This window comes from Raphanus sativus, chromosome 4 (genome assembly GCF_000801105.2).
Source record: "Raphanus sativus cultivar WK10039 chromosome 4, ASM80110v3, whole genome shotgun sequence".
Classification (NCBI taxonomy): domain Eukaryota; kingdom Viridiplantae; phylum Streptophyta; class Magnoliopsida; order Brassicales; family Brassicaceae; genus Raphanus; species Raphanus sativus.
In genome coordinates this window covers 50,965,252-50,981,983 of record NC_079514.1, presented here as the reverse complement: position 1 = coordinate 50,981,983, position 16,732 = coordinate 50,965,252, and the positions used below count along the sequence as shown (strand labels likewise).

The window sequence follows — 16,732 nt, the reverse complement described above, 5'->3', positions numbered from 1 at the left end:
TTTATATAAATATAAATTCTCTCTTAAATTTCAGAGCTAGTATGTCAGACTTTCCCATGCACATAACTAACTCTAGCATAGTTAAACGACCATGTATTAATAACTAACTAAACTTTAGAATGTGCTGATAGTTTTTTATTTTATAAATATATAATTTTGATACTATGGCAAATGTTTAAAATATATAATTTCATTATAGTGTTATATATTGTGTAACTTTATAATTTTATTGTTAGATTTTTTAGTCGATATTATTAATATATAATAACTTTTTATACATTTAAATGGTGTATAATATATATTTTTATTTAACTGAAAGTAAACTTTTAAAATATGTTATTTTATCAATTTAATGAAATTTCATATTAATTCATATATTATAGACTATAGTTATAAATTTTTAATAAAATTATATTTTAAATTAAGTTATAATATTATATTATATTACTAATTACAAAATTAATCAATGCATGCGTTTAAAAATATCTAGAATTTTTAGTTAAATTTTATTAGATTTTTTCTCAACAGATTTTGTTATAATTAAATTTAAATTTAAATTAAATTTATTTATTATTAATATCCTCATAATTATTAAGATTTTTAGAAATAATTAATAGATATCAAATATATGTTATTGATGAAAAGAACCTACTTTGATTTTTTTATGGTACATAAAAATTGTATTTCCCTTTTTAATAGAGAAAGATCTAGCCTTTTTTTTTCTTTTGACCCAAAGAAATACTCTTCATATAACATGAAAATTAAGTTCATTGCAAACGAGATTCTAGGCAAAATCTATTCTATTAATTCTTCTGTATGACCAGTTGATATATGTTGTGTCCACTTTTTATTTATCTATTTAAAGAATCACTTATTATTCTCTTTATATAACTATATCTAAACACTAACCACTAACCACGTTATAATTATCTGTGCCAGAAACAGTTTTCACTTATTCTTTGTCTATAACCAAAACAGTTACGTTTCTTCTTACAAAAATGTGTTAAGAATATTGATTTTTGATGAACACACAATATTTCAGGATTGAACCCAATTACAGAAACCCAGATATATTTTTGGAATCTCAATTGAACCTGCTAATAAAAGTTTTCTTTTGCAGGGTTTGTCAATCCGGCGATAGTGATGAAGCTTTCTATCTTATATATTCTGTTGGGATCTTCTCTCATCTAGGAGTAGTGATGCTTTCGCCCCTCCTTGGATGATGAATCGAGCAGTATGTCTCTTTCATCTCTTTTCCAAGTGGTCGCTGCAAGCTTTGTGGACCAAAAGCGTGAAGCTTGGATCGAGGAACTCAAAGCGAGCAAGCCACACTTCTGCTTATAGGTCGATTCGTCGTCTCGGGGAAGAGGGAGAGTGAGCTTCAGCCGAGAAGACCACGTCGAGCACTCCGTCTTCACCGCGGCAAGCGCTCTGCAATTCTCGATCTCGCTATAGCCGATTTCTTTATTTTTGCACACTTAATCCCTGAGATTTTGACAGTTTACGGTTTGACCCCAATACTTCCATTTGTTGAAGAAATGTCCTAGAATTTGTCTCAGAATTATTGATTGTGCATAGCCACTAAATCTAAAATCTACTTTTAAATGCCACTAAATCTAAAATCTACTTTTAAATATATAAACTATCATGTAATATATACACACTAAATCTACTTTTGAATATATAAACTATCATGTAATATATTACTACCAATTAATAAAATAAATATTTGTAATCTCTGTTATGATTCCAAAATTTTCGGATCCACTTCTCTTTTATACATACTATAGTCAATGGTACATAATGTACGTGAGTATAATGTTTGTGAATGTAGAAATAAATGCTTAATATTAGGTCGACTAATATATATTTAATAATTAATTTTAAGTGATCTTATTCTTCACTGATCCATGCAACAGTATAATTGACACGGGTTTCTTATCATCTAATATATTTTACCCATGTAAAAAATTAAAAATATATTAAATCACAAGCAAAACTACAAAATTGCGAACTATATCAAATAAATTTGGTTTATTTCTATTGAAAAAATTGGTTTGTTGGAATAATAAAATATTAAAATTTTAAAATTCTTTTTATTTTTGACAATTTTTACACAAACCTAACAATAATAGTATATATAATATATATTAAAATATTTGAAGCTGATTTTTATCTTATATTACTTTATTCAAATTTGTTCATGTCTAATGCAAATCTATTTACATCAATATAAAAGTATGTCAACTTACATTTTGTAATCATATTTACATATGTTTTAGCAAGAATACAATTGAACACAATTTTTTTCAAAGATCATTATCACACTGTAAAAATATAACTAAAATATCAGTCCAAGAAATTGAGATTTGTTCAACCAGACATTAATTTATTCAAATTGTAAATATTTTACACATACATTAAATTTATAAATTAACAAAGTACATGATATTAGGTTTTAACAGGCTTTAAGTGGACTTTAATAGAATCAATATTCTTATAAACTCATTTAGTTTAACGGGTTTTAAATAAGTTATTCGATTAAGAAATTTTTATTAAATGTGATTTTACTTAAAGTTAGTGAAGACCGTATTAACTTATTTACATATATATGTATATATATAAAACAAAATATATTAAAAAGTATTTTCACATTTTCAAAAAAAATTGTTCGGTCTTCGGTGCGGGTTGAATTTGATATTGGTTTTCGGATATAACACGTTAAGAACCGTTCGAGTATATATGTCATCTTTAATAGAATATATGTGACTTTGATTTTTGAGTCGATTCCGAGTCGATTTTTTGGGACGAATATTCATGATTAATTATGTTAGGTAACTAATAAGAAAATATAATATGCTGCCAGCTTTATGAATAAAATTTTAAAATTATTTCCAAAATACATATGACACAAATGTATAGTTATACAATTTGACATATTTATAATTACCAAAATCATATTAAATTAAATTAATATCAAACACGAATATGATTATAAAAAAACAAATATAAAAATTAAATTTCTAAAACAAAAAAAAAAAAAATTAAAAGACGGGTCAAAATCTACTAATTGTTGTGAAACTAAGTGGGGAAACGTGTTTCTTGTTATTAATCTCGACTAGGGGTCTTACATATATATATACATCAAGTCGTGTTTATCCTAAGTGGATAAGTACAACAGTCGATAAGCATTATCTTCTGTGGTCGGTACGGTCCTGGTCGGTCCGGTTATGTCGATCACAATCTGGTACATAACATTCCCCCTTGATCGACACATCCGGTACTGGTTCGTTGCATGCTTAATGTTGCCTCATTAAAACCTCTCCTGGAAAACCCCAAAACCAATGTGGCAAAATGGGAAACCATGGACAGGAAAAAAAGTACAACACATGAACTCCCCTTGATAAATGCATCACTGTAGATCTTTGGACGATGCATTCCTATCTGGTCGATGAGCTTCTTGTAATATTTTGTAATTTCGCCGGTTTTCTGGAACTTTTTTTGGACATGGTCAAGACGTGCATCTTTGATGCCGACCACTCGACAATGTCTTCATGTTCTGGTCGGATGGATGATGCTCAATCAGTACTCGGATAGTACTTGACCAGTACTTGGATGTACCTCTATCCTGCGATTAAATCTTTCTTGCAGGTCCTCTCATGTCCCACGGTTCCTCTAGTCTCATGGCTTTGCCATACCGTGGACACTTTTATTTTATTATTGACTCAGACATTCTTCTGGTCACTATCTCTGGATGATGTCTCATGACTTCTTTCATTTTGTCGTAGACAATGCTATGTTTTCGAAAACATACATGTTAAGTCATAGACCTTGTCATCACACGCCAATATACTCATATATGTCTAAGGTTTCTAGTCCCATCATATTCTGTCCAAAATCAATCGATAACTTGTATCATTGAAATCATTGAACCATTGAACCTCTCTTTAGGTTGGTTTGGTATAAACATAAACACAAGGAATTATAATATCCTCTATAAGGATCTATGGACTGATTGTACTAAGTATTTTCTTAGTCTATCATTTGCAGCTGCCTTGTTTCAGTCCATGAATAGTTTAGGAACAAAACTATTCTATGAGAATTTCTTTTCTCATCTTTTTTGATATTCTTATCATTTCTTTATCCAGTGATCAACATGCTGCTTACTACATTTCTTTCTTACTTATATCCAGACATTTATCATTTTCGAATTTATAGTAGCATCCACCACATAGGAGTACATCTCCTTATAATCTGTTCCTTAGTCTTGGTGTGTATCCTTGTGTAATCAAGCCATTCTTTGAATGCTGTAAATAGGAATATGAACACCTTAGTCCATGTCTCACGATTTCTTCTTCTTTCCCACACATGACCTATTTTTCACTGGTTTTATCTTATCAGATGGTGTTTTTATATATGGCCAATACACTTATCTCTTTTATAGATTCTTTGAATCTTTCTTTAAACCCCCACGGTTTCAACCTTTTAATCTATGAATGCATTCTTGTATTCACGTGGATTCTGATCCTCGCTTATATATTTTAAAATCAAGTGCTATTTTCTTATACATCTTTATCTTTTATGTGTGTATGTGTCGACACTCTTTTATATGTATGGTTCCATTGTGTTCCAGACATGAACTAATCGATTAGAGATTTCATTCTTACTAAGAACCTTCATTACCTTGCAATTTGGCGTCCCAAACTACATGGTCTGGTACCTTAGATGTTTAGCTGCGCAGCCTTATCTCAATGTCTGGTCTGGTTTCCCTTATGACCTCGGATATGTCATTTCTATGCACCTTTCTTTTCATTTCTGAGGTTCCTTATCTTATGGAACATATTGGTCTATCTTTAGACTCTATAGCAATTTGATTATGTCTCTTCTAGGACATTAATTTCGTGGTGCTTAAGCTGGTATGACTTAGTCATTCTTTTTCTTTACTTTTCGGGTCTAATCTGTCTGGCATTCTTTTAGCTAGCTTTGTATGATCTTTCTTTGGACGTCTTAAATCATATTCTCTGGTCCGAGGATCTTGCCAAGACAAGGATGGTTAATACCATTCCATTTCTTTATACTTGTACCAGCTTATTTATTTCTCCCCCTGATGTTGGATAGTCGGATTCATCATGTAATCCGTAAACCTGGCCTTAATCTGATCACCCATATTTTGGCTCAAGGTCTCTTATAATATCGTGGGAGGAAGACATTCTCATATCCAACATATATTTCCAATCTTATTTCATCTTCTTATGAGGTTCCATCATAGACGACACATATTATTGTGGTGGTCTATACATAATCTCTTAGGATGGTCTATGTCTGGATCATGACCCTTTATAATTATTAGATGGGAATATCTATGCTCACTTTATATGGCCTGATGCATATTTTCATTACATGTAAATCCATGTGTTCCCAACCATTAGCTAGTGATCTTTGTATCACAAAGAATTCGGCCAAGTTCTACCATGGTCATAAACCATGTCACTCGGATTTATAGTGTTGTTCATGTACCACGGGAGTGTCATTTCTCCCCCTCATGAACATGCTGATAAATCTTTTAGATGCTTGGAACATTATAGCCTAATGAGTTTCCCTTGTGTACATGTTACACAACGTGAGATTCTTTGGGATAACTCTTTTGTGCCTTTTTCGATATCAATCTTTGCATCAATTTTAAAGACATGGATGGCTAGTCCAGTCATGCCATAAAGTGTATAAAATTTCGTGGTCAACCTATCTGGTTACCTAGTCATTTTGCTTTTATCATACTGATCTTTTAGCATAGTTTAGATCAGTCGGGAGTACAGTCTCGACCATTTCTATGCCTTGGGCGATTTTTATTTATAATTTTGAAGGAACTTTTTATTTCCTTTGCCCATTGGTTCAATGTGGAAACCATTCATTTTAAAAAATTTATAACTCAAATGGGTCTTTTATTTGGGTGAATAATTCATGCCCCCTTTAGGCAATGCCTTTGGTCGGATAATTTTAATTACTATACTTTAAAAAAAAGAAAAAATCATTTGTCATTTATTATTCAAGAAATTATCAAGCAAGTCAAACATGATAATATAAAACTAAAACAACTCTTATTATATAAAAAATATAAATGACAAACAAATCAAAACATAAAATCAGAATGTCGAAATCTCGATTCTTAGGCAATGTATAAGCCGACCACTCCTTTTATTATTCTGGACGTGGCTTCTTTGGATTCACCCTTATTCTCTCCAGCCTTATTGGCTTCAGGAAGTCTCATCTCACTGGTTTTCTTTAGTATCTCATTATTCTTCTCAGCTTTTAATAGATACGAGATCAAATTCGTATAAGTGGTGAAACATTTTTTCTGTAGGTATATTGTAACAATAGATCCCTTGGATCAGCTGCGAGGAATGAATTTTCCAGTAAATCTTCCTCTGTTACCTCTTCACCACATAGTTTCAATTTAGAAACAATTTTGATTAGAGCTGAGTTATATTCATCTACGGACTTAAAGTCCCGAAATCTGAGATTTATCCACTCATGCCTAGCCTTTGGTAATAACACTATTGTGTATCTGGATTTTAACTCTGTCCAAAGGTTAGAGGGTTCGCAATATTTAGATACTGATCTCTGAGATCCTCAGTGAGATGTTGGCGAATAATTGTTACTGCCCCATATTTTTCATTTTCAGTTGCATACTCGCCTTTGATGATACATCTGTCAAGTCCTCTTATCTTCAGGACAATTGCAGTGTTCATGGCCCATTTTAAATAATTATCTCCAGAGAGATTAAGGGCTTGATAATCCAAATTCGACGTCGACATCTGAAAATATAGATTTTAGAGTCTTATTATTTGACTTATAATTGGATTCAAACAATGCATTTTGGTTTCTTTCAACTTTTTATTTATGCAATGTGATTTGGTTTCTTTCAACCATTTATTTATAATTCAATCCAATTTTTTTAGTCAATATAGCAATGCAGGTTTTAGTTTCTTTCAACCTCTGAATTTATGCAATGCAATCCAATTTTTCTTTCAATCTAGCAATCTGATTTTCTCATATGATCAATCAATTAAAATTTTTTTTTATGATGCAACCTTAGCAATCATTGTCTACATGATCAAGATGAAAAAAAAAATAAATCAGATCAAAAATTGATTCTAGATGATTTAAAATATTATCGGATTCTAGAGAGAGAAAATAGGGTTTAGGGTTTCGAAAATATATGGTTTCATTTTTTAATAATTATTTTCGAAACCATTATATGACTTAAAAAAATCAGATCAATATTAACAATTATAGCATTTTTCTAATCTTCCAAAAGAAAAATGAAAAGTTTCTAGCAACTTATAAAAGACAATTTCTCAAAAACAGAAGTTTTTAGAAAAGTTAATTTTGCATTCTATCAATCTGGAAAACGTTCAATTATGGTTTTAAACTAGTTTTACCAATCTTCCATTATTCTAAAACTAATATGGAAGTTTTCAGAAACCATAAAAAGTTAATTTTCACAAAACAAGAAAGTTTTGAAAAAAGTAAAATTTGCAACTTTGCAATCTGGAAAAATCCGAAATTTTTCAAGCAATCTCCAATGATTCAACCAAAATCACAATGAGATCCTAACAATCGTTTCTAGGTGATTCAAATAATTCAAACAATCACACACTTTTTATGCACTTTTTCGGTATGAAAAATTTACACTATGACTATGTGATTAAAAACTAATCTGAAGAAACTACTTATATGGTTTCTTAGTTAGGATTTATCATGGTTTTTGGTGAATTTTAATTAATTCTTCGGAATTTATATGAAGGGGTTAATTTCTGACCAGAAACCGAAAAATCGTTTTCCACATAGTTCCAGACCAATGGGTCGGATTCTGATGATAGAAAACTAACTTTGGAAATTTTTAGGAGATTATCATGAATTTTAATTAATTTTTAGACCATAATACATAATAGGTCATATTTAGGGTTTTAGTTACTTTATAGATCAATAGATCAAGCTGTGAGATTCGAAACCATTAGGGTTTTGAGTTTAATTGTTAGAAACAATCTCTGTTGGACTTGAAAGCTCCAACTTACTCAAAGGATTTTGGGATCTATTATCTTAGGGTTTGGGGTTTTGCAAATTTTAATAATCTTAAACCTTTATCAATACAACCAAATTCAGTATGGGTTCTCTTTTAGATTTAAGAATTTAATTACCTAAACTTTGATGTTTGTAGAACCGGACCACCGAGAGCAGGAACGAGTTGGATCGCGAACTGCATGACCGGAACGGATAAAAAATTGGTCGCCTCTTCTTAACCTCCAATTGGGTTGAATGGAATTTATGAATCAAGGGTTTGATCTTGGTTAGACCTTAAACACAAGAGTCAAAAACAAGTTAAAATAATGATCAAACACAAATTGTAAAACAAAAGAGGTGATTAGTGTTTTAGGGTTTTTAGGGTTTCTGGCAGCGCTTATTGAAATAGAGCGTGAAAGCGCATCTAAGATCGGATCGACACAAAGTTTACGGTGATCTGTTCGTCTCGTCAAGAGATTCAATTTGGTATATTACTCGTCATCTGGTTCCTCAGAGTTGAAGAGATCGATCGATTTGAAGTTGCGCCGAAATTAGGGTTTTTAAGGTTACTGGCGGCGCGTATTGAAATAGAGCGTGAGGGAACGTCCAATATCGGATTGACACGAGGTTTACGGCGTTGGATTCGTTTCGTCGAGAGCTTCGATTTGATATGTGGTTCGTCGTCTGGATCCTTACGGTTGGAGAGATAAAACGATTTTAAGAAGCGCTGTTTTTAAGGTTTTTGGTGGTTTTGGGTAGCTCGGGTTTTAGAGTTTCGTGCTGATAACGTGTTGTGAAACTAAGTGGGGAAACGTGTTTCTTGTTATTAATCTCGACTAGGGGTCTTACATATATATATACATCAAGTCGTGTTTATCCTAAGTGGATAAGTACAAGAGTCGATAAGCATTATCTTCTGTGGTCAGTACGGTCCTGATCGGTCCGGTTATGTCGATCACAATCTGGTACATAACACTAATAAATTAAAACCAAACGCTACAACAATCCCAGATCCTCGGTTTTGAGCCAGTCAGTCAATCCGCCCGTCAGAATGGGATTAATGCACTCACAAGGACAATCAGAGGAAAATCTAGTAGCCATATAATTCCCCAGAACCCTAACAGGTTAATAGAAAAGAACAACAGTGTTAAGAAACCAAAACACATAGCCATCTCTTCGTAAATCCTATCGGATGAACCGATGGCCTTGTAGTATGCACGGACGCCTAGGGCCATCGAATACGTAGATGCCATCACACCAGCCAATATCCCCATCATCCAACGGACGCTCGTAAAGGCATACAAATCGATTTTTTTCCCTTTGAAAAACAAAACGCAGCAGAACAAACAGAAATGAAACAGTGACAACATGATATCTCAACGCAACCTTCTTAAACTTACGGTCGTCCGCAAGGAGTTTGTAAGTAAAGCCAATCTGTGACATTTTTCAACGTAATAAGAGAGTGGAGGCGGCGTATTAATTATAGTCACGTATTCATTCTCTTTAAACGAAACCGTCTCTTAGAAACTTTCATGGACTTAGAACAGGCCTGGGTTTATGACACTAAGGCCCAATAGAATCCTAAAACGAGGTCGTTTTGGTTCGGAGCGTAAGCAATCCTTGATCAACCGTTTCAACCACCTTTTTAATCTATCACTTGTTCACCTCTCTCCTCACGCACCTCACGTCTCACTTTCATCACTGTTCCCTCTGTATCATCTCAAAATCTCCACCAAAACCCTAAACCCCTGATGATGTATCATCAGGCCATGAATCTATCCCTTTCTTGCGAGTCACGGTTCCCTATATTCTCCACCAAATTCCGCAAAACCATCCATCTCAAGCCTCTCCGCGTGTCATCAGGCCCTGAATCCAGAGACTCAGGTACCAAAACGCTAACGGATAAGCTGATCTTGATCCTCAGAACCGTACCAGACTGGGCAGACGAGATCAAAGAGCGTGGGATGCAGCAGAAACGAACTCTCTACACACACGAGAAATGGGTCGAGCACAGAAGCTCTCTCCGCCACGTGCGTCACTTAGTCTCCTCCTTCTCTTCGCGCGTTATACTCTCTTTGATCCCTCCTGTCTTCTTCTTCACATCCGTGGCCGTCGTGATAGCGAGCTACAACTCCGCAGTGGCTTTGGAATGGCTCCCTGGTGTCTTCCCCATCCTCAGATCCTCCTCTCTGCCGTACCAGCTCACTGCTCCTGCTTTGGCTCTGCTTCTCGTGTTCCGCACGGAAGCTTCGTATTCTAGGTATGAAGAAGGGAGGAAAGCTTGGGTTAGGATCATTGCCGGAACTGATGATTTAGCTAGGCAAGTGATTTGTTCTGTTGATGGGTCTGGGTCTGGTGATGAGTTGGTCATCAAAGACTTGCTTCTTCGTTACATTGCAGCTTTCCCTGTGGCTCTTAAGGTAGTCATCAGTTTTGTCTTAATCAATCTTCAAAAATTGCTAGGCAGTAAGTAACTTTAAGTTGTGTAAAGGATTAGCGACTATGCGGATGATAACCTTGATTAGCTATGTAATATATGATGTTTTAGTGTTTAGCTTTAGTTATAAAATTATTTTGATGAATTATCAATATTAGATTTACAAAACAAAATAATTAAACAAATATGTGAATTTGTATTATTGCTTAATTTTATAGATTTAGATTAATCTGCATCGATTTTAACAGATTGTAACAAATTTATAACATTTTAAACTGGATTGAATCCTATAAATCGATTTTTTAAGAACAATCGTTTCAATTAAGACCGAGTTATCATCTAGGCCGATTTTTAAAACCATGGTCTTAATATTGGTTTTGGTTTGTGTACTTGTGTAATAAAAGTTTCTGCTGCTGCAGTGTCATGTGATTTATGGTTCAGATATTGCAAGAGATCTACGGAACTTGGTTGAAGCAGATGACTTGTCTCTGATTCTAGAGTCAAAGCATCGTCCACGTTGTGTAATAGAGTTCATTTCTCAGAGCATTCAGCTGCTGAAACTAGACGATACAAAGAGAGATCTGTTGGTAACTTTTCTTGAAACCATTTTGCTATGATTCTTGAAACCATTTTGGCACCAAAACAACATGTTCCTTTTGTGTCACTGCAGGAATCAAAGATGTTGCATCTACATGAAGGTATTGGAGTGTGTGAACAGCTAATGGGCATTCCGATTCCTCTGTCTTACACACGCTTGACCTCGAGGTTTTTAGTCTTTTGGCATCTGACTCTCCCTATCATTCTCTGGGATGAATGTCACTGGATTGTTGTCCCTGCTACTTTCATCAGCGCTGCATCTCTCTTCTGCATTGAAGAAGTACATGTTCCTCAACTAGTCTCATCCCCTTTTGCTTGTGATCTTTTAACTAATCAAACCAATACTATGCAGGTGGGTGTTCTTATAGAAGAGCCATTTCCTATGCTGGCATTAGACGAGCTTTGTGATCTTGTGCATAGTAACATCCAAGAAGCTGTTAAATCTGAGACTATCATACGTAACCGGATCCTGGCAAAGATAAAGCTCCATGAGTTCAAGCATTCACCAAACGGCCGGCATAGATCTTGAATATCCCACTGTTGTCAGTGATGACAATCTGCTGCATTTTGTCTACCTTAAAGAGGGGTTTGGAGTATGTGATGGCTTAGGCTTAGCTTTGATAATATATACATATTGTATAGTATAGAAACACTTTATACGAGTTGCTAGGGAAACTATTTGCCTTTGATGTTTGTATATATGCATACAGTTTCTGTTGAAGACCCATTTGGTTCTTCATTGTTTCAATATAGGAGCATATTACATTGTTGTCAATATTTTGAATACAAGTTGAACATACTGATCTTTCAATATGTTTGGGTTGCAAACAAGAACCGATTACACTGAAGTTACCTTCTAAATTCGGTTTATATTGGTTAGAGTATCATGTCCGGTACTGTTAAACCGGTTCAAACCGAACCAAAATAATATTGGGAAACAAGGTTTTTCTAAATTCGGTTAATATTGGTTGTTACTAAAAAAACTTGTATGACTGCGGCTCGGACTCGGAATATATATAACCAAGGGAGCTCCTTTTGACGGAGGCTCAAGCTTGTGTAACGGCGCGGTAACTCAATATTTTATTTACCGGTGAGTCTTGTTCGTGTATGATTTTTTTTTGTTTTACTCGCTCTTCTTTAGTCGAAGTTTAGTATTATAGGGTATGCACGGAAGGTGTTTGATGATTTGCCTGTGAGAGTTGTTTAGATTCTTCTTTGTGTGTGGGAGGAGAGAGTCTTAGTGGGTTTAAGTCAGAAAGATCTTCCCTTTGTTACTATTCTCCTCATGAGGGAAAGGTTCAAGGACCATCCAAGGGTTTGGTGAAAGAGGATGAAGAACATTGACTTTCCTATTACTGATGTGAGTAATGTAAAGCATATCACTTGTGGGACTGCAGGAAGTTTGGTGGTGGTGGTATTACTCTATAAGTTAGTTGCAAATGACAACGGAATCAGGAAAAAAGAAGAGGACTCCACAGATTCTAAAGACACATACGATGGCACTGAAACTTGTAAGATTTCTCCTCCTTGAAGAAGCTAAAACAATCTTGAACACATCCATGATTGAGTTAGCCTTCCTTAAGCTCCTTTACTTTCATTGATATCCTTTTGGTTTCATCTCATGACTTTGTGATTTTTTTCCAGGCTGAGAAGTGGGTTGCCAATATGACAACTCCTGCAGAGGATGATCCTCCTATTGAGGCTGAACAAGAAGTTCGACCATCCAGGTGAAGGAAATAATTTATTTCTATACATGTTGATTTGCATTTTTTTTTTTTTGATATGATTAACCCCTTTGCTTAGGCTTGCACTTGGTGCTGAAGTGTCACGGCAAATGAAGCGTAGACCTTCAGACGACCCTCTTGATCAAAAGCTACAAGCCAAGTTTGATGCAGGGAGAAGAAAATATGCAAGATCTGAGGCAGAGTCCGCTGGTTCTAATAAAAACGCTGGTGATGATAGTGATGAGGATGATTACGAATCAGAAAGCAAAAGCCAAGCGTTCGGAAAGAAAAGACATTAACACAAGTAGGCCTCGTTAGAATCATGGCTTTTTTTTTTGTATTTGGTTCATTATTGGAACGTGATTGTTAGAATAAGCATAATCTTTGTTTTATTTAAAAGTTCAAGCCTCGTGTTATTACCAATACTATAGTTTATACTCATACAAAACTCTCTTGGCTGAGTAAACTACATAAGCCACTAGAAAGCAAAAACAGAGTATTGAAAGTGAACTGTACATGAAAGGACTAACTAAACAAAGAGACTCCTCATCATAGGTTGTTACTGTTCTGTTCCTGCATTGGTTCAGCTGCATCTCTCTCTCTGCAGCTTCTGATGATCTCTTCCACTAGATCATCAAGGATCATTTCACTTGTGCCGGAACCAATCCAGCCAATATCAAACCTGAGATCCATCCAGCTACCTGTTCTAGCCATGTCTTTCTTCACCATCTGGTCTAAAGTGTGAGGGGATGGCAAAGGTAGGAGATGCCTGTAAACCCCTGCTTGTGCCACTTTAGCTGCGATCTCCATGTCTGAGATTAGCTGGAGTTCAGGTTTCAGGAACGGAATCCAAGGCCCTGGATTCAGTTCATTCACACAGAAGTCCATAAGAACTTCATTGATACAGTCGTCAAGGAGATTCTTATCATCGCAGAGCTGTGTAGAACAGAAGACTATGTCATCTGCTAACTCAGGCTCAAGAAGCTGTTCTGTGTAAAAGGGCTTCTTCAAAAGCTCTTCCCAGCTCAACCCTGAGGATTTCACAACGGCTTCAATGTATGCAAGTATCAACTTCTTGTCATCCATGCTTGTTTTGAGATTGTTGGCTTTGTCTTGTTTTGGAGAATCATCAGCTTCATCGAATCTTATACAGAGTGGCTGTATCCTTACTTCACCTGAATGTGCATCAAGAAAACAATAAGAAACCAGATGATTCTGCAGATTCTTATTCAGTGCATGCATACCTGAACTGAACCTTGTCCTTGTTGTTGTGCTACTCTCATCATCTGTAAGCAGAGGTTCGAGGACAGAGACTGGACTTAACTTGCTTTGCACATCAGTGGCAGTTTCTTTGCATTCAGTTATCCTAACTGAAGAACTTGGTGGAGATTCTGGAGGAGAAGAACACGCTTGATTGAACATTCCCTGGAACACAAAAAAAAGTTATGAAACCTCATTCTAGAAAATGGAGAATGTGTTCACTCATCACACACAAAAGCTGTCTAACCTTATTAGATGCTTGCTGATTATCTCTGTCTTCTTCACGACATTCAAGCACATCTTCATTAACATCTTCGACCTGTTGTGTGATGGAAGAGCTGCTAGTTTCAGATAATGGTTCTGTCTCTGTCTTCTCAGCTTCCTTCGCATGGTCTGCAAGCATTGAATTTTCATCGTTTCAGAACAATAAAACTGATTAAAAAGAGGAGAAGAAACAAAAAGAATCACCTTTGGGGACAGAGACATTGATGGTAAACAATATTCCATCATCTTTGTCTGAATCTTCATCAGTAAGACCATCTGTACATGAACCGCAATGCAGAGTCTTTGGTTTCTCGGTTGCTTGGCTTAGAGGCCTAACCAAACCATGCGGAGGGATCAGTCTAGGGCTATCTACTGGTGATGAGAACTCGGGGAGAGAAAGAATCTTCCCTAGGATTCTTGGTACTTCCTTATCTGATAAACTCTCATCTATATCTCCATTTGCAAGCATTTCAGACAAGTGTTTTCTAGCTGCAATATACAAGCCGGACAGAGTCTTCTTTGAATCTTCTTCGCTTCTGTGGCCAGTATCCTCTTTATCAGCCTCTTCATTGCTCTGTATCTCTTCTGGCACATAACAGTTTTGGCTCCTATCAACAAGAACATCACATGACTTCTTACCAACGGCAGAGTGTAGTCTTCTTTTGATTAAACCGATAAGAAACCTAGAAAAGGTTCTTCCTGTTTTGGACTTGTTTCTTGATGAAGAATCAACATCCAAACTATTTGGAGCAGGTTTCAAAACAACAACTTGAGATGTTTTGTTTCTTCTCTCTTCTGATCTCCATCTCCTTCCAAAGAATGTACATTTCCTCTTTGGTAACACCACAGCCTCTTGTTTTGAGACTGCTTCAGGCTTTTCTTCTTCTTCCTCTTCTACTACTCTCTTGGACTCTCCCAAGCTTTGAGCATCTTCATGTGAAACCTTCTTGAGGACTAGTGATTCTTCTCCAGAACCCAAAACATGAAAAGCCTCCAACAAGTCCTTGCAGGTTTGGATCTCTCCTTCTTTCTGAGCTATCAACAGCTTGATCATCTCACTGAACTTTTCTTCACAGACCTTAGTCTCTACATGTTCATCACCAGCAATAGAAACATCCATGATTTTCTCAACACTCTCATGAGAGCTCTCAGAAGAACAGGTCAGCTGCTTCTTCTCATCACTACCTGCATCAGTTAGTTATATAACAGAAAGTGAGTAAGAATCACCAAAGACAAGTTTGTAATGAGAAAATAGAAGAACCTGCAAATCTTTTGCTAGTACGCTTCATATCCATCAAGAGACGCTTCTGGTTAGATCCAAAGATGCTGATGAACACCCACATACATCCTATTTGATTTATACCTTCTCTTCTCCCACAGTTCTTCTCCATAAAACAGTTCACACTAATATACAAAAAGTAAAGAAACTGTTAATACAAGCAAAGAATAATAATAATAAAAAATAATAATATTCTTATGTTGGTTTAGTGCAGTCATCTGTTAAAACTGTGTTTTCATGATTTTGTTTTCATCAGTCACATAAATGCAGTGTGACTATTAGTCTATTACTGTTTTTGAGTGATCTTGAAAAGAACTTGATACCTTTCCTTTGGAAGCAAGTGAACTTTCTTTTTAAAGAAAGCAAGAAAAAAGAAGGCACAAAAGATTGAAGATGATACCTTTTAGAATCCGATCCGATACTTGCAAGAAACGGAAAAAATAGTAGCTGCAGCTGCAATAATATATTAGTAAAAGTTCATTTTACAGCTTTTTAGCTGTTTTCCACAAATAGAAAAAAACCCTTTTTGTTGGGTAATATTATGAAAATATCAAGTAGCTAAAAAGCTCGAAACACGATGGGAGATGTTGAACATAGTGTTCTCAGTTTTAGCAGAAGACCCTGCTGCTTTTTCTCACCAGGAAAAAAAATAGAACCACTCATCAAGATTAAAAGAAAAAATATATAACTTTTATTATAAAAATAGGAGGATTAGGCATAAAGTTACACGAGTGTTAATATGTATAGTAGAAAAAAGGACATAAAACTAGTTTTTAAGAAAGTGAGGAAATGCTAGTAGTATTGCTTTTGTTCACTTCAAGGTGTAGCTAGAAGCCATTGAAAACCTCACCAATATTGATATATTTTTGACATTGTATGTGTTTTGTGTGTTTAGTGCCTTCACGAGCCTGTAGTGAATGTGTTTATATACGTATATGCATACTATTATAAACAGAGAGAAGATTTGGTGAAGCGGAAGCAGGTATGTTTAATGGTCCTCACCGTTCTCTCTAGAAGGAGTCGCAACCAATACCGTGTATATGACGTATGTGTCGGGAGGGATACAGTGGTAATTTCAGTCTTGATGGAAGTTGCATGCAATGTCAAAAT

General features: G+C 35.2%; 3 protein-coding genes across 4 annotated transcripts; 2 read left to right on the top strand and 1 right to left on the bottom strand.

Annotated features, from left to right (window-relative positions):
- The first annotated feature begins 9,712 nt into the window (after positions 1–9,712).
- Positions 9,713–11,870, top strand: LOC108849809 (voltage-dependent chloride channel 1, chloroplastic). The gene is made up of 4 exons (XM_018623414.2): positions 9,713–10,481; positions 10,918–11,085; positions 11,169–11,375; positions 11,448–11,870. Exons 1-4 carry the CDS (start codon positions 9,813–9,815, stop codon positions 11,622–11,624), a joined length of 1,221 nt encoding a protein of 406 aa, XP_018478916.1. The 5' UTR covers positions 9,713–9,812; the 3' UTR covers positions 11,625–11,870.
- A 173-nt stretch (positions 11,871–12,043) lies between these two features.
- On the top strand, positions 12,044–13,228 carry LOC108848344 (uncharacterized). The gene is made up of 4 exons (XM_018621680.2): positions 12,044–12,185; positions 12,493–12,606; positions 12,740–12,822; positions 12,899–13,228. The coding sequence occupies exons 2-4, from the start codon at positions 12,535–12,537 to the stop codon at positions 13,116–13,118; spliced, it is 375 nt and encodes a 124-aa protein (XP_018477182.1). The 5' UTR covers positions 12,044–12,185; positions 12,493–12,534; the 3' UTR covers positions 13,119–13,228.
- Positions 13,192–16,529, bottom strand: LOC108848343 (uncharacterized). 2 transcript variants are annotated; one of them, XM_018621678.2, is made up of 6 exons: positions 16,023–16,529; positions 15,605–15,747; positions 14,548–15,528; positions 14,327–14,472; positions 14,064–14,244; positions 13,192–13,994 (listed from the first exon to the last, which is right to left on the bottom strand). In XM_018621678.2, the coding sequence occupies exons 2-6, from the start codon at positions 15,732–15,734 to the stop codon at positions 13,369–13,371; spliced, it is 2,064 nt and encodes a 687-aa protein (XP_018477180.1). In that variant the 5' UTR covers positions 15,735–15,747; positions 16,023–16,529; the 3' UTR covers positions 13,192–13,368. The 2 variants fall into 2 exon arrangements, with proteins under 2 accessions (XP_018477180.1, XP_018477181.1); XM_018621679.2 differs by lacking the exon at positions 16,023–16,529 and adding an exon at positions 15,946–15,995.
- Positions 16,530–16,732: the final 203 nt, after the last annotated feature.